This window comes from Dipodomys ordii, unplaced genomic scaffold, assembly GCF_000151885.1.
Source record: "Dipodomys ordii isolate 6190 unplaced genomic scaffold, Dord_2.0 Scaffold39, whole genome shotgun sequence".
NCBI lineage: Eukaryota > Metazoa > Chordata > Mammalia > Rodentia > Heteromyidae > Dipodomys > Dipodomys ordii.
In genome coordinates this window covers 5,882,967-5,901,778 of record NW_012267255.1, presented here as the reverse complement: position 1 = coordinate 5,901,778, position 18,812 = coordinate 5,882,967, and the positions used below count along the sequence as shown (strand labels likewise).

Below are 18,812 nucleotides of genomic sequence, written 5' to 3'. Positions count from 1 at the left end.
CTTCTCTGTTCTGAAATTCTTTTCTTCTCTTTCTTTTTTTGTTATTTCTCACCTCTGGTTTTTCTCTGAGTGTTCGTCTTTTTGTTGTTGTCGGTCTCTTGGGGAGATTAAGCGTTGGAACTCGAACTCTCTTTTTGGTTGGAGAGAGCTGTGGCGTTTCCCTACTGCCCCGTCGCCATCTTGGTCCCCCCCTTATATATAAGTTTTTAATCAAAATGTTCCTGAGATTTATATTAATAATTTATTAGGAATCCTTTATATATTCTTGATACTAATCTTTTGTCAAGTATATATGTTTTAAGTATATTTTCCCTGTTTATAAGTTGTCATTTTTTTAAGATACCAAGAAGTTCAAGATACAATCCAACATATTAATCTTTCATGGTTGACAACTTTATGTGACTTAAGTAATCTTTTCATTTTCTATTCTTCTTCTTTTTCTTCCCTCCTCCTCCTCCTGCTCCTGCTATTTATCCTCCTCCTCCTCCTCATTTTCCTCCTCCTCCTCCCCCTCCTTCTTCTTCTTCGCTCATCAGCTCAAGGCTAGTGCTCTACCACTTGAGCCACAGCACCACTTCCGGTTTTCTGAGTGTTTTATTGGTGATAAGAGTCACACGGTGTTTTCTGCCCGGGCTGGTTTTGAACAGAGATCCTCAGATCTCAGCCTTTTGAGTAGCTAGGATTACAGGCGTGAGCTACCAGCGCCTAGCTTCAAGTAATCTTTTGCTAACCCAGGCCCTAAAAGTTCCATACTTTCATTAACATATTTAGTAGCTCAGTTTTTAATACTTAAGAGGAATCTTTTCAGGTTGAGTTTTATTAATTGACTGAAGAAAGGATCCAACTTCATGATAAAGACTATTATTTGAAATCTTTATTTACCCCAATGGTCTCACCTATCTAGAGCATCATGAAGTGCATAGATTCACTTTTGCACTTCTTAGTGTATTACATTATTCATTTTCGGTGTGTACATGTTATAGTCCCGAGGTTTGAACTCAGGGCCTGAGTTTTTTGGCTCAAGGCCTAGTACTAACCACTTGAGACACAGCTCCACTTCTGCTTTTTTTTTCTTTGTGGTCCATTGAAGAATCTTATGAACTTTCTTGTCTAGGCTTGGCTTCAAACCCTGATCCTCAGATCTCAGCATGAGCCATGTGTACGAACTGACTATATTCATCTTTGAATGTTAAATATACTTTAACTAGACTTTAAGCACTTATTTGTTTGTTTTTCACTAGGTTTTGGACATAGTAAAATCAAGTGTCCGAACAGTTCTTCCTCGCATCTGGAAGGTACCTGATGTTGAGGAAGTTAGTTTATATCGGATTTTCAACCGGGTTTTTAATCGCTTACTCTGGAGTCATGGCCAAGGATTGTGGAGCTGTTTCTGTGATTCAGGGTAAGTTTAAAGTTATTTTTTGCTATTGTAATTTTTAAATTTTACTATCTAGTTATAGAAGTAGCTCAGTAAGATGGTTGCATTTTCTAATCATTTAAAAATGAATGTTTGCTTTTTTAATTGAATGTAATTGTTAGTACTCAATAATATATATCAATTAAATTGATTTGGACAAGATGTTTTATTTGAACCTAACACCATGTGACTAATATGAATTTAGCATAGAAAAGATAATCTTAACAAGTGAAAAATTTCAATTATGAATCAGTATCTTAAAAATTCTCCTATTGTTAATGCAGCAGATTTCTAAAACCGTGGCATCTTTCCAGAATCCCAGTGCTGGTGAAGCTGCTGTCACTTGCTGCCATTTTGTTCCCAAAGTAACTAAATCATTATGCAGTAGTGGTGCAAGCCTGTGATCTTTGCTACTTTGGAGACTGAGATCTAGAGGATTGAGGTTTGAAGCTAATCTTAGGCAAAAAGGTTCACACAACTCCATTTCCAAAGAATAAACAGCAAACAGGATCATGGTTCAAAAGTACCCCAAGAGACTCTTATCTCCAATTAACCATCCAAAAAGCCAGAAGCAGAGCTCTGGCTCAAGTGGTAGGGCACTAGCCTAGAGCAAAACAAACAAACAAAACAAATGACAACAACAGCAAAAACATTCTAAGCCCTTTTGTTTTTAAAAATTCCCTTTCTTCCTACCTTCTTTGCTATTCTCCTAATCATACAGGCTTGATATTTGTGTGATATCTTCTTTCTCAGTTACTATCCTAACTAAATTATTAGCTCTATTCCACTATGAGTAGGGTAGATTGTTGTTATTCATTCTTTTAGCAATTAACAAATTCTTTCTATTCTGTTAGATATTTTTGGAGATAAAAAGTTGAAACTTCTGCCCTTAATGTTAGGAAACTTAATGATAACAGCCATTGTGTACTGGGTGTTGTTGAGACACTTGACTAAACTTGTATTAAGTGACTTATTTAATCCTCGGGATATTACTTTGAATCAGGTTCTTTATTTTCTCCCTCTTATAGATAAGGAAACCAAGGTGCAGATAGATATTAAGGAGCTGGGATTTGAACTCAGTTAACTTTGACCCCAGAGTTATGCTGTTAACCAATAAGCTCAAAAGTCTTTAACTGAAGAAACATGATATATAAAAAGCATTGTAATTATAAAAGAGGCACAGAGGAAGTGTGATAGGATTTCATATAAGGATCCTTTGTGGGGCTGGGAAGGTGGCTCAGTGGTAGAGCGCTTGCCTTGCATGCCTGAGGCCCTGGGTTCGATTCCTCAGCACCACATAACAAAAAAGCCAGAAGTGATGCTGTGGCTCAAGTGGTAGAGCGCTAGCCTTGAGCTGAAGAGCTGAGGGACAGCACCCAGGCCCAGCATTCAGGCCCCACGACCGGACCAAAAAAAAAAAAAAAACAAATAAGGATCCTTTGTGGTAGAAGGACCAAGTAAACTGAAAAGGTTTCTGAGGATTTCTGCCTCCAGTGTTTCATTTCCTCTATTCATCTTATTGTGAAGTTTATTTTCCCAAATCCAGTGATTTTCCTCATTTACCATCAAAGTGAAAATTTCTTATCTACAAAAATAAGGTTTCCCATACTCTGATTCTTCTTTCTTCTCAGATCTTCTTTCTCTTTCTTTCCTATTGATCTCCACTCTAGATCAATAGCTCATTGTTTTCTACATATTCTAAAAAGTGTTCTGCCTATATGTTTTGAATCTTTAGTGAAGACAGATGTAGACTCCACCATAGATCTTTCATAAAACTTTAGCAGACTATTCAGTTCTGAAATGATCCAAGTGTCCACTTACATATTCTAGCCATCTGACATAGATACCACACCATTTTCCGATGCCTCACCACTAAACAAAGCACTCTGGGCTGTGGTGAAATATGAGAATAATGTTGGCTGTAAATTTATTTCTACAGAGACTTTAGGGAAATATTTGAACTATATTGTACAGCCCTTTCATTGATGGCTCTCTATGAAAATTCTCCCTAGTTGGACTCCTAATCAACATTCTTTTTCTTTGTTTGGTCTGTTGGATTGATGCTATATATGCTACTTCCTAACAGTAGAAGAAGTGAGACAGTTTGTTATTGAAATTAGTACTGGTAGATTTGAATCAAAGGTAAACTATCAGAACCTAACTCTACCTGTAATGTATTCTTCCTTGCTTCTTTATTAAGTTGTTTTTGTGAACATATTCTATCTCGAGTGAGAATTCTTGTCTTCTGTTCCCAGCATAGTACTCTTATAGATTTTCCTAGTGTTTATCTTTTAATTCTAGTATGATCGTGATAAGAGGCCATGCTTATTAAAGGCTAAGTGACTGTCATTGTCTTGCATGGTAAATATCTGTATAATCTCCACAAAAGTACTTTTGAGTAAACTGTCATCATTCTTACTTGACAGATGAGGAAATTGAAGCATAAAGTTTGGATCTTTCCTAAGTTCCCATGGAAATTGGGTGAGCCTGAATTTATACCCAGGTGGTCTAAGTCAAGAGCCCAAGCAACGGATTCTCTCCCTAAGGAGATTTTCCAATGTTTGGCAAGCTAGCCCCATACCACTAGCCCACTTCCTTCTAGTTCATTATGCCTTAGTAGATGGAGCAGGAGTCATTTGAGTCTAGTATGAGACTTGACTCTCTGTTTCAACTGATGGTTTGAAGAGGTGAGTTTAGCCGCAAGCTTTATTTTGCAGCTGTACCAATGAATTTGCTAGGCCTCACTATGAAATCATATAATACTGTTTGTGCTTGATCCTCTGTTTGGATCTCGTATAGTTCTACTTTGTCCTTTAAGTCATTTGTAGTTAATATATAGCCCTTTTTTAGTGTGTTTTTCTTTTTCTTTTTTCTTTTATGTTGGCTGTGGGGCTTGAACTCTGGGCCTGGGCACTGTCCCTCAGCTCTTCAGCTAAAGGCAAGTGCTTTACCAATTGAGCCACAGGGCCACTTCTTGTCTTCTGGTGGTTAATTGGAGATAAGAGTCTCGTGGACCTGCCTGGGCTGGCTTTGAATCTCGATCCTCAGATCTCAGCCACCTGAGTAGCTAGGATTACAGGTGTGAGCCACCAATGCCGGCAATCTTTTTTTCTTTTTAAAGCATTCATTCAGTACAATAGAGTGAAAATATGTCCATTTTAACATGCAATAAACAGAAAATTCATATATATTGTATCTTCTTTTCATTCTAAATCTTTGATGTACCTTCTACACATACAAGAAATCTCAGTTCAAATTAGGAGCATTTCAAATATTCAAATAGCCATGTGTGGCTGGTAGCTAGACCTTGATAGCATGGGTCTAGATCTGAATTTTACATTTGAGCAGCAAAGATATGAGTCCCTGGAAGAAGTTGAAAGGCAGTCTATTAAATAGAGGAAGTCTGATTTGTAAGGGAAAAATGTCCAGATTTCTTCTGTGAGATTGCAATCCAAAGTAGGACTTTTTGTATTTCCTTTGATTTTTTTCTTCATAACATATAATCCTTTAACTTTTGGTCAAATGGCCTGTAAGGCAAGGAATAGTTCTAAATATAAGGTGTAGCTTTCTTTTAGGTGTACAATATTTAAAAATATATAATCCAAGTGACTCTGGGCTAACTTGACTCCTGTCTCTGTCAGCATACCCAAGAAAAGAACAAAACTGTCCCTGTTCACCTCCAGAAACATCAAAGAGGACTGTAGTTCTTTGTGGTAGGTTTTCTAGAACTAGCCCAGGGGGCGTTGCTGATGCATCAAACAGAAAATACCCTTATCCCTGTCTTTTCTTCTTCAAGGCTGATGCCCTTGCCCAAGAACCCTTCAGTCACATGCAGACCTGCAGAGTGTGAGGTGCCTCACATTCTGACCGTGATCGCTCTGTGGGACTAGCTCTGGGGATCTTCATGAATAAAGTTGTGCTGCCATATTTCATTGGGATAAGGGAAGTCTAGGGTTCTGTAAACTAAAACTCATGCCTGAAGGCTCACCAAAAGTGACTTTGGGAAGTGACAGATAAGCTGAAACCTGGGGGAGTTTAACAGCTTAAACAGAGAGGAGGAGACAGGGAGTAACATGCCAGGAAACAAACAAACAAATAAACAAACAGCAACACACACACACACACACACACACAAAACCTTCTGCAGTCAAAACCTTCCCCAAAACAATCAATCCCCAAAGAGGAGAATCTAGTTTGGACTCCAGCCAAAAGTATTTGCTTGTAAGAATTTATCTTGTTAAAAAAGGCTTTAAAAAATAGAATCTTATGGTAAAAGCAAATTTTACAGAACTTGAAAAAAGAAAGCTGAACTTTCCTGTTCTGAAATCATCTCATCTGGGCATGTCCTTGTTTAGTATGTTAGTTCATTCGTCTTTCTTTTGATGGTTATTCGTTCAGTTGATATATTATTGCAGAATATGTATTGCAGATATATTATTGCTTTCAGGCCACTCCTTTATTAAAACTTTTAAGAGACAAAAGAAATGAGTCACTTTCGTGCCTTACATAATTTCCTTATTCGATGTTTTTAATGTAACATGGTGAAAGTTACTGGATTATTGAATTATTTTAGAATTTTTAAGTCTTTGATCTCATTAATTCCTGGGCGTTGTCAAGAAGTATTCAGTATTCAGTCTCTTACCACTATATCTCTAAATAAAAGTTATTTAAGCCATTTCCTTTCCTAGTTCTCTGTGGATTAGGGAGAGCCCAGAAGAACCTTTAATATCATTTAATGTTTCTTTGGAATTCACTTATTTTAGTGCTTCTCTCTCTTTGGAATTTAGATTCAGAAATGAGGCAGATAAGAACCTGGGTTCTTGGATACAAGCATTGGTATTTTTACGTATATCTATCTCCACTCAATGTTTGAGGGAACTTTGTGTTGTTCACATTGATTGTAGAGATGCTATAGTTATATGGAGACATTTCACATGTACTCAGCAATGCCAGGTGGTGGGTAAGGAGGTGGGGGCACAATGTGGATCCACTCAGCTTGAGTCAAGAAAGAAATAAGTATTAGTGTAGGAACTTGGTTTACATATTTATTTGGAAATTAAAAAAAAAAAAAGAATGAGAGAATGAGTAGCCAGAACTGATCCTAACTTAGATATTATCCCGAAAGTTACATCCAATTAGTGTTAAAGAAGACTTCTTATCTTACTTCCATTTTCCTATTCTTTCTCCCATTTTATTTATTATTTTTCATCTCTAAACTCCTATTTGAATTGGGGTGATTTAATAGTAGTGATTTGTAATCAAATAGCACCAAAGTATGAAGAAAAAAATATCCATCACCCTCAAAAATGGAGGGTAAACTTTCATAAGCATAATCAGAATTCTAGTAGAGAGAAAAGTACTGGGAAGCAACAACACAATATGGTGCTTTCTGTGACATGTATATACATGTTTATGCTGGATTATGACATATTAATTATAAACACATTCCCTAATATATTTTCTCCAATATTTTTCTTGGGTGAATTAAGTAAAATGACATTTTCTATATATCTATGTGTGTAAATGCATACATACATTTGTTAAGTATTTTTTACATATGCTAATAATTTGAATTTAATTTGTTTATTTAGCATATAATTGTTTATTGAATAAAAATGTTTATTCTTTTGTTAAGAAAAAAACAGTATCATATTTGGACCCAAGCATGTTAAAACATGGAGGGAAAATTTGTTTCTTTATCTTGTTTAGGAAAATGTATTCACTAATGACATGCTATCTTTGTGAGACCATCTTGGCCCTTAAAAATTAAGAGTAGCCTCTCTAGTAAAACCAAATAAACAAAAACTCAATGAAGCAAAAATTTGAGTGCTTAAAGCCTTTTCTTTAATTTCAAATATACCAAATATTTACACAAGGTTGAAAAATAGAGTCTTTGAATTTCTCATTGGGACGTACAGGTTTTTAGGAAACATTTTTTCTTAATTCTTTTTCTTTTGTGAAAAATTACTCTCTTCTCCTCTGAGAATTACATAATTAGTTTATGTAAAGTGAGACTTGAACTATTACCAAGTCTCTAACCACTTTTTCTTCAAGGCTTATAAAGACTTTCCTTAACACTAAGGAATATGTCTCTGTCTGTTTCCATATGCCTTTCTGCTTCTGTCTCCATCTCTGTCTCTTGTCTCTCTCTTTCTTTCTGTCTGTATCTCTCTGTCTTTGTCTCTTTCTCCATCTCTGTCTCTGTTTCTATCTCTGTACCTCTTTTTGTCTTCTCTCTGCCCACCCCCCTTTCTTTCATCTTTAGTGCTGAGGTGTTTTCCGATTTAAGCCATGGTGATGATCTTAAGAACTCTTAATATTAACACATACACAAGCACCTTCAAACACCTGTGTGCATGAACAATTGGGGTTTGCCATGAATGTGAGTTACGCCTGCTTCAGAAGAAACTTATCATGCTGAAGGATGAAGTACAATGCTGGGACTGCAGGAGGTCAGTCCTTCCTGAGGTAACATATACCTCTCGAGTACAGCCTGTGTCCTAGGAATACCTATCGAGGACATAATTGTGTATGAGAATGTTTTGAAAAGGAGTGGCCATAATCAAGTGTTTAAATCTTAATTCTCTTATGGGACAGCAATTATAAACTAAATTGCAGCAACTTTTTAATCCCTTTGTGAGATTATTATTAATGTTAAGATAAAGATTTCAAGAAAATAAAAATTAAATTTTAAGAAGTTTTGCCGAACATTTAAGAACACTTTAACACAACACAGAGTAATTAGTAATTAGAAGGTGTTGACACACCATGTTTTTAGCTACCTATGGTTTGGTAGCACCAAAAGCTTTAAAGACACAGAGTATATAAATTAGTTGTTAAGATTTTCAACTATAAAGGTTATTTTCTAATGTCTATGTATTTCTGTATCTTTCAAATGTCCATCAAGACTACAGACCATTTCTGCTTTTCTTTCTGGATTTGTTGCTAAGTGAGTGCTATAACTGGTTACCATTTTTAACAGCAAACATGAAGTCATGTCTGTTTCTATGCCAACAGATCCTCTTGGGAGAGCATATTCAGTAAAAGCCCTGAGGTGGTGACTCCTTTACAGCTCCAATGTTGTCAGCGCCTGGTGGAGCTTTGCAAACAGTGCCTGCTAGTGGTTTACAAATACACGATGGACACAAGAGGATCACTGTCAGGCTTTGGTCTTGACTGGGGAAGTTCCAGGTACTGATTTCTGTTCTCTAGATCCTGGGAATTTTATTTAAAGGAATGCCACAGCACAGCTTGCAACTGAATCTCTTTTTGCTTCCATAGCTAGAGAAACATCTAAAACATGAAAACTCATACATGTCCACCATGTATGTCTCAGTGGTAGAGCACTTGCCTTGAATGCATGAGGCCCTGGGTTCAATTCCTCAGCACCTCATAAGCAAAAAGAAAAAAGCTGGAAGTGGTGCTGTGGCTCAAGTGGTAGAGCGCTAGTCTTGAGCTGAAGAGCTGAGGGCCAGCGCCCAGGCCCAGACTTCAGGCCCCACGACTGGACCCCCCCAAAAAATCCTTTTAATTAACACACTATTTCCCTTTTAAGTGACTGAGTGGAGTTAGCCATTACAAACTTGAGGTGATAGAGATGAACTCATTTGCTTTACATACTTCTTCTTTTAAAAGCCCACTGAGAGCCAGGCACTGCTAGTTCACACTAATAATTCTAGCTACTTGAGGGGCTGAGAATGGGGAGGATTATGGTTCCAGGCTAGCTTGGGAAGAAAAATCTGTGATAGTTCATCCCAACAGAGGGAAACTAAGCAGGATGTAGTGGTGCACCTGTCATTCCAGCAATGACAGGAAGCCTAAAATAAGTGGACTGCAGTTCAGGAATGTAGGCATGTACCTCAGCAGGAAGCATGACCCTACCTGAAAATAACCAGAACTCCCTCCTCCCCTGCAAAAAAAGAAAAGAAAAGAAGGCTGGAGGTGCAAGGCTCAGTGATATTATACCAGCCTAGCAAGTGCAAGGCATTAGCACTACCCATAACAAAGAAGCAAACAAACAAATTAAGGAAGAATATTAAATTATAGTAACGAATTTAACTTTTGTTCCCCAATAGGGATATTTCAGCATTTATCCTTGAGCCTACTTCAGTGTGGAAGATGCCTTTGATTTAATTTTATTGTTCAGTATGCCTCTGCTACCTTCCTTCATCACCAAGCAGATCTGTGCGAGGTGAAGTTTTGTCACATTCCATTTCAGAATCGAGTGTTATGAATGTTGTTCAGTCAAGATAGGTAGTTTTCCAAAAGTAAGAAAAAAAATATTTTTAAGCTGAAAAATCACATGATAAGTACACTTCAGAATTTCTGAGAAGAGTTGTAATTTCTATTAGAATTAAAGAAGACTATTTAAATTCAGTTATATCATGTGTAAATTATAATAGTATTTGAGATAAAAGAATATAAGCCATAACTTTGTAAAACTAAATAAGAGAAGGAAAAAGTCAGTTAAGGGTTGAATAAATGAGATTAATGTACTAAGTCTAGCTTGGATTTTCTTTTTGAAACAGCTAGACATTCATCCGTTTATTAAAAGGATTTCAGGGTGCATCTTAAAAGTTCACTTTCTCCAAAAATGACCTGTAATAGTACAACAGTACTGAATCTTTTTCCACAAAAACATTGAGGTATTTTTAAGCAGTGTTTGTTGTGGATTCTGTCTTGTACTCTTGCAGGATCTCTAACCTTTTTAACTCGTCTTCAAATAATAACTGATAACAGCAATGGAAGAGATAAAGTTAACTATTTTAATTTCATAAACATCAGTGATGTTGCACAACTTTTATGCTTTGGCTGTTGCAAATTATTTAAGTAAAATTTACTTTTAGTGATAGTTCAAAGTGATTTAAAAGAGACAGATTGTTTAAATATAATAACATAAATGAAGACCTTCTCTTTAAAGGATGATCAGGCAAACTATAAATTCTGCTACAAGGAAAAGAATGCATTCAGACCCTGCATTATCATTCTTGCCATACCAGAATTTGTATCCCAGTTTCTATTGGTGAATCATGTAGCTTGTGGAAAGGCAAATCAGATGATTTCTCCTGGTTATTCTAAGAGTTAGGTTTACAGTGGTTTAGGTCTTTGATTTTCTCCTCCGGAATAACTCAGTCATCCCTGATCCTAAGTTCTGGACTTCTGATTAAGTGCTCAGATGACTCCAGTATTGTGAGTATAAGAATTTTGAGGCATCATTCTTCATTGCTGCCAAAGTTCATAATCTCTGAGAGAGAAATACAAGAGTCAGGCAGATTATCACAAAATGTAGCATTGTTTCTGATCAACATTACCTTGGGAACTTGGTATAGATATGAGCCTAATGAGTTTTCTAATATTGAATGAATTCCAGAATTAAACTTATCCATTCCAAGGCAGAGCTGGATCAACCCAAGCTATCCATTACCAATATCTGAAGATAAAGTCTGGTCCTTTAGTGATGGCAGTGGGGCAGGTGAGCATGCATCCCCTTGCACAAGGGCTGAGCCATGTGGAACTCTTTCTTTTTAATGCTAATCAGGTAACTCAGTCCTGGTAAAGAGGCCAGGAAGTTTCCACTCCTGGAAGTTAGTTCTACTTGGAAACCTAAGAAGTAGAGGGAAATAAACATTATTTTTTCATGGATATCTAGCTATCAAAGCTCAAGTAAATTAACTCACATTCTTCCATTAAAAAGTTAATTTTTCTCTCATGGATAAGAAAGATGAATCTATAACATTTTTTACTTTATATTAAAATCTCAACCTCTTAATATAGTACTTTTACTTGTGAAGTGTACATATGAATTTATATTTATAAATAAATATTTATTATAAATAAATATAAAAATAGTTATATTTATGAGGTAAACCTAAATAATTCATAAGTAAATATCATTTTGACTAATTTATTTTAAAAATAAGAATAATAAAATAAAATTGATGTCAAATTTATATCAAAGATGTGAGAAATAATTCCTAAGAGATTTTAATGAGTTTATGGTATTAATTACATGGAAGAGAGTGGTCTTCATCTTTTAATGTCATAAAAATAATAAGCACAACAAGTTCAAAGCCACTCTTATATGTAGGCTTATAATAACTAAGCAAATACAGTTGTTGTGTAAACAAGATGGTCAATTGGAAACACACACACACACACACTCTCTCACACTGTTCTAGAATTCAAGAGTACTTGCAACCAGCTCCATATTCATTGGAGAAACTGGGAACTCTAAGCTACATTTTAGCCACCAGGTTTCCATGGTTTAACATGTCAATTCTATCAAACCCTTCTAGAGAACGGAAAAAGAGAAGCATCCTTCTATTGTTTTATGAGACTAATGTTCCACTGATACAAAACCTAAAGGAAATGAATGTTAGCTCTCTCCCTAAACATAGAAGGAAAATTCCTAAACCAAGAATTAGCAAAGGGAACCCAGAGGATAGGATAATGGCTCATGACCAACCTCTGCTTATTGTATCAGTTTAAAGACAGTCTATATGATTAAGCAGTGTTCATGGAATAGAAGATTATTTCAGAAGACAAACCACTCAATGGACTGCAGTATAGATTCATATTTTATAAACTGCTTAGCTAGCTAGAAAATAAAGAAATCCCAGTTCAATAAACAATAGCTATAGAAATGTTATAACAAACATACATTAAGATTGAAATGTTGGAAGTTTTCCCTTTCAAATGAACATGATGATATTGACTATATTCACTACTTCTGCTCAGAGTTGTACTAGAGGTTCTAGCTATTTCAATGAGGAAAACAACACAAAAACAACAAGAAAAATGAATAGCATGAGGTTTGAAAAAAGAACTAAAATTTATTACTAGTTACTTAATATGATTTTGATCATATTAAATATTATCATATTAAATATATCATATTAAATATAAATAAATCCATAGATAAATCAGGAAAATTTAACAACTCTGATGAGTCAGTATAAGAAACTCAAATATAATTTACTATATTAACAATAAACAGCTATAATGTTAAATTTTACCTATAATTTTTTCAATAACTCAAAAGAATATTTAATACTTAGAATATATCTAACAACAAATGTGCAAGAGGTATATTCAAGAAAAGGGTAAAAAAAGGGAATACCTTACTTGTCATTGGAATCACTATTATTAATATGACTTTTCTACATAGCTCCCTATTTCTATTAATTCAATGTAATCATAGTGTAATTTGCAGCAGATTTTTATTTTTGTTTGGTTTTTGGTGATGAAAGAAGCCAACACTTGTTCTTATACTTACAATACAAAAAATGTGTTAAGAATAGGTAAGACAATCTTAAAATAAAATCATAAATGGTATATCCTATTATCTACTAAATCCTATAATAATGTAATGCAAAAATGAAAATAAAAACTTGAAGGAAAAGAGAAAGTAAATGGAAAAGTAAAGGAAAAAAGAAAAAAAGAAACTAGTAGGTATCATCCATAGCCTTAAGCTAAGATAGTTTGATGGTGCTATTGAGCTAGTAAGACAGCTGGTTATATATATATGATACATATATGATACATATATATGTATATATGATACATAATACTTCATTTTTATAAATTCTTTTATTGGCTCAACTCTGTATGAGGCAAGCATATCAGTTAGCTTTTTTTTCACAGCCGAGAAAACTGAGGTGCATAGAGGGCCCAGTGGTTTAACCATAACTTCACTTTTACCAATATGCAAGTATTTTGAGGTAGTACTCACCAGGGCTTACAATCCTTCCCTCAGAAATCAAAGTTCAGCTTGGCACCAGTGGCTCATCTCTTCAATCCTACCTACTCAAGAAGCTGAGATCTGAGGATTGTGGTTCAAGTCCATCCAGGCCAGGAAAGTTCATATGACTATTATCTCTAATTAACCACCAAAATTTTTTAAGAAAAGAAAAGTAATAAATGGAGTTGTGACTAAAATGGTTGAGTGCTAGCCTTGACCCAGGCCCTGTGTTCATGCCTCAGGATTGGCGCGTGCCTGAGCACATGTGTGCGCGTGCGTGCACGCACACACACACACACACAACCAAAATTCAAATCACAGTGCAATATACATCGATTAAGATGGATTTTATCATAAGAATGCAAAGTATTACAAATCAGCAAGGGTATGGATTTGGAGGATGTGGTAGCTGGTGTGGCAGGTGTGGAAAATAGTTTGGCAGTTTCTGCAAAAGCTATATATAAATTAATCATATGATCTAGGAATTGCACTGCTAAGTATGTACTCAGAAACTAAAAAGCAAGGACTGAAAAAGATGTGAGTGTCAGTGTTCATAGAAACATGTTTACAGTAGCCAATAGCTGGGAACAACTCAGATGTCTGTCAGCAGGTGAATAGAGTAACAAAATATGCTAGGTACCTACAATGGAAATATTAGTAAACCACAAAACAAAACAAAATCTGATAGATGGTAGGACAAAGATAGGCCTTGAAAACATTCTAAGTCAATTAGCCGAAACCAAAGGACAAGCATTATAATTTCACTGATAAGAGATAGGTAAAAGAGACCAACCCAAAATCAGTCAGGAAAGTCTAATAGGCTGGGTTAGGAAGGAAGGAAATGGAAAAAAAATCTTTTTTTAGTGCTTGGCGTTGAACCCAGAACCTTATCCACCCACTTCTGAGCTACATCCTAATCCAGAAGGAGGGAAGGGCAAATACAATTTAATATTTAAAGTTTGCTTTTCGACGTAATGTCTAGTACATCTCATTATTGCAATGGGTCCACCTGTATAGAATTTATGTCGAAAAACAAACTTTACAACTTTGATGGGGGGGGAGGGGAAGAGAAGGGGGGGCGCCGAAGAAGGGAGACAGGGGATGGAGGTGGGATGGGAAGGGATGGGAAGGGGAAACAAAGGAGGAGGCTACAATGCTTGATAAGAAATGTACTCATTATCTTGCCCATGTAATTGTAACCCCTCTGTATGGTATTTTCACAATAAAAAAATAAAAGAAATGTACTCATTACCTTGCTCATGTAATTGTAACCCCTCTGTATGGTATTTGGACAATAAAAAAATAAAATAAACCAATTTAATATTTAATGAGTATAGAGTTTCTGCTTGAGGAGATGAAAAGTTCTGGAATTCCTAGTAATGGTTATAACAACATTGTGAATGAATTTTATTTTCTGAATTGTACACTTAATAGTGGTTCAAATAATAAACTTTTACCTTATATAATCCCACTCCTTTTTTTTTTCTATGTCTCCCACCTTGTTTTTTTTTTTTTTTTGCTATATCACCCAGGTATTCCCGGAACCTGGAATTCTTCTGCCTTAGCCTCCTGAATTCAAGGGCTGAGATTACAGGTGTGCACTAACAGGCCCTGCTTATATTCTATAATTTTAATGCAATAAAAGTTTTCAAGAAATATAGGATACTTAGTCTGTTGACCTTTATTTTCCCTTATTCTCTAAATTCTGGAACATCAGTTTATTAGAACGAAGTCATGGTCCTGATCCAATTCTAGGAAGATCAAGATTAGTTCCGTACTGCTCTTGAAATGATTCATGTTCTAGCTATCTTCTGTTGTCAGCAATAAGCTGCCCCATGAAAGACACACAGATTCCACATTGATCAGTTTCAAGTAGGTATATTCCCACAAATGTGATGGGTCTGTGGAAAGAGAATCATTTGAGGGATTGCTCCAGGAACATAGTATTTATGAGTTATTTTTGTTCCAGTAGTTGGAAAAACAAAATAAGGCTTCAAACTTTTTCACTTTTTTGTGCTTCACATAAACTCTAGACAGTCTGTAGTACTTCATTGAGATAAACTGTTTAAGAAAAATTAAGTTGTATTATTTAAGTCTACTTGCAAAAAAATTCAAAAATAGTCTTTGATATTCATCTAGTGTGGGATCTCCCAAGAGAGATGAATGGAGATGTGAAGGCACATAATTTATTGTATATGTCTATAAACCTTTCAAATATTTCACAGCATATGCTTTAGGTAGGCAAAGTGGGTCTCTTTTTTTGCAGCATAATTCCATATGCTTTTTAAAGTTCATACTTTCTTCTTTTTCATTTATCTCAAAAATATTTTGACTTCTGCTTTTATTTAAAAGTTTAGGCTTGTGGCAAGTATAATATTTTTCCACTTCCTAGGTATTTTACTATTCATATTTGTGGAAACAATTATACAATAATTGTACCCAAGTTTTTTAAATTGTGTTTTATTGTGAAAATACTGTACAGAGGGGTTACAGTTACATGAGCAAGGTAATGAGTACATTTCTTATCCAACATTGTTGCCTCCTCCTTTGTTTTTCTCCTATCATCCCTTCCCTCCCACCCCTCAGTTCTGAAATTGAGTTTTGTATACAAGGACAGTTATGTGCAGTGGTCTGGACAATGCAGGGTAGCACAAGGAGACATCCTGCTGGAGCTGCTGCATAGACTTGAGTCCTTGCCTGGACATTTATTAGTTGGGTGACCATTGTAAAGGCCTCTGTTCCCCATATTTCTCATGAAATTTATTCATCTGCAAAGCGTAGTTAAGATTGAAATCTACTTACAGAATTATTATTGGAACTAAATGAGTTAATATTTGTAAAGCAATTGCAATAGTGCTGAGCTCATAGGAAATACTATTTATGTAATTGTATGAGTTAGCTGTGATTCTGAACTCTGTGTTATTATTTTTGTGTGTGTTTGGCAAATCTTGAATTTGAAAGTTTTTGTGAGACTGGAAATGATGATCATGAGTTCAAGGCCAACCTAGACTATACTTAGTGACTATTTCAAAACAAAAGAAGTTGAAGCTGGGGAGGTGGGGAGGGAAGGAATAGTAGGGGAAAGACAAAGGAGGGGGGAACAATGCTTGATAGGAAATGTATTCATTGCCTTACTCATGTAACTGTTACCCCTCTGTATCTTTACAATAAAAAAAATTTTAAGTCAAAAAATCAAAAGAAGTTGATACAAATATTACTAAGATGTTAACGGTAATGTTTGTATAGCAGTGGTTTTGACAAAAGTTCATAGAAGTTACTCTGTTCAATGGATAAGTATCAGGGCCATCCTTGATGCATTTTAGAAACAGAAAAATTCTAGTAATACAAAATAGTGCTTTTTATTGAAGACTTTAGTTATTTTGTACCTTTGCCCTAAATAGCAAGACAAGGCTTGTTTCATAGCAAAAGGTACCAGATTAATCATCATAACTCCACTAGCTCTTGACATAATAATTAATCCACATAAATTACCCAAGTAATATTAAGAAAATAATTTATATAATATGTGATGTGAAAAACCAGTTGTTTCATTATTCATCACCCATTATGGAATTTTGATTTAATTTAGTTTGTTGTATATTGTTTTACTGCTCTATTAACTTAATGATTTGAGCAATTATTTATAGTTTGTGATATTAGGTAAAAGATTTAGTGGATATTATTAGATAATTCATGATGAAATAATGTTTATGGATATTATGGAAAAATCTATTTTATTCTGAATATTGTATGCAGTTTGATTATAATGAATTCATTACTTCCTGCAAAACTTATATGAAGCAACTCAAATCTAATTTTTCATAGACAAAGAGGTATCCTAGGTACCAATATTACTTACCTCATAGGGCAGGCAGCTAATAATGTTCTTGACCTTCACTTTTTTCATACATCTGTAGGCTTATATTACTATCTCTGGATGATCCTAGTATCAGACAGCAATGAAGACAGCAAAGTAAATCATTTGATCCTGTACCATTATTTTTCCAAGACCATTGCTAATTGTCAGTCTCCTTCTACTGCTACTTCTACTCTCAGAAATTCCTCAAATCTCTGCAGATTTCATGACGTGTGCTTTTCCTCAGTCCTAAGATGTTTACTTGGAATAATATTGTCAGTTTGCATTTGTTCATGTAGTTTTTCTTGACACTTCTCTCTAGACATGAAATTGTACTGGCATAATGCTGATTTAGGGTTTACAGAGAAAAAGAGATTAGAAGTGTCTGCAATTTATTCCTTGAAATTCCCAATTTCTAAAGCTTTCAATTAAAAAGGTCTCATTTGTTGATAAATTTGACCTGAACTGAAATTGAATGAATTTCTTATAGTTATTATTTGTCTGTTTTTCTGTTAGTATTCATGTATTTTATTGAATAAATAATAATAGTTTATGAGGAGTTTATGTATCTGGAGATGCCTTGATAGATATGTTATATGGTATATCCTGTCTTTCTAAAACCTGGGAATATCACATGTGATATTACATGTGACTTGAACTCATAAGCACTACATGGTCTAAGAATATAAAATGTATACTGTAGTTATCAATGTTAATCCTTAGCTTTTTCTTTGAGATTAACAATAGTAACAATACATCAGTGACTCATGCTCATAATCAGTCATTGTTATCCTTAAAAAAATTATTTTTACTGTGGCTTATCAAATTCTTATTAAATTCTCATTTCCCATGTTTTAAGGAACTATTACTTACAGGAACTGATAATATATTCTAAATCAACCCATATAGTTTTACAGAATTTTTAATATGATGAGTCTATGGAGGTTTTGGGATGCTAATATCACTCTTTGAGTGAAATTCTGTGACATTCCCCAACTTTTGTTAGGAAACTTTTATATGAAATTGCATTCTTGGTTATAGCAATATTTTTATGCAAAACATATTATTACTAATTATATAACCCTTTGGTTAGAGAAGCTAACAGTGACTTGCCTGTAACGATCTATTGCACTTTGTGTTTAGGTATTTGCTACCAGGAAGTACCCAATACTTCATGAGAACACCAAGCTGCCACATGAGATACAGTTCATCTGGAATGACTCGCTCCAATGCGTTGTTTACACCTCGATATGGCCATTTTTTAAACTGAAAGGAAGATTGCCATGAGATAGGCATAATAGCAATTCATTTATTTTCTTAAGTTGAACATGCAAAGAAAGTTACCATTAAGTGCTGTTTTATGTATATATGACATATATGGGTGTAAAAATGCAAACATACATGCACTTCAATAACATATATTTATTATAATATATGAAAGAAGAATTAGCAGGAAACTTAGTATATAAAGCCTAACCTTTCTGGAAATGTAATAAACCATGTTGAAAATTGTTTACATAAATATGTGAATGTCTAGAATTTGCTAGGTTTATAATTAATCCCTTCCTACTAGAAATGTTATTTTTGCTGCAGAGTATATGAAATAGAATTGATCTTTAAGATCCAGTTACAGCATTAATGTATTTTCTAGGTAACATTACTTTTGACTTGAAAAACAATTGGTAGTATAATATCTTATTAGTTCTTTTACTTATAGTCTCCATTTAAAATGAAACACAAAAGATTTAGACGATTTAGAAGCTTGGTGTTGCTTGGTGATAATATTAAGTATAAAATGG

General features: G+C 34.8%; 1 protein-coding gene across 1 annotated transcript in view; it reads left to right on the top strand.

The window, feature by feature from the left end:
• The window catches only part of Ttll7 (tubulin tyrosine ligase-like family member 7), an 88,648-nt gene extending 70,117 nt beyond the window's left edge, over positions 1 to 18,531 (top strand). Inside the window, exons 18-20 of the mRNA XM_013018190.1 lie at positions 1,242 to 1,402; positions 8,435 to 8,608; positions 18,157 to 18,531. Coding sequence (XP_012873644.1) covers positions 1,242 to 1,402; positions 8,435 to 8,608; positions 18,157 to 18,283 — 462 coding nt within the window. The 3' untranslated portion in view covers positions 18,284 to 18,531. The remainder of the gene's footprint in view (positions 1 to 1,241; positions 1,403 to 8,434; positions 8,609 to 18,156) is intronic.
• The last annotated feature ends 281 nt before the right edge of the window (positions 18,532 to 18,812 follow it).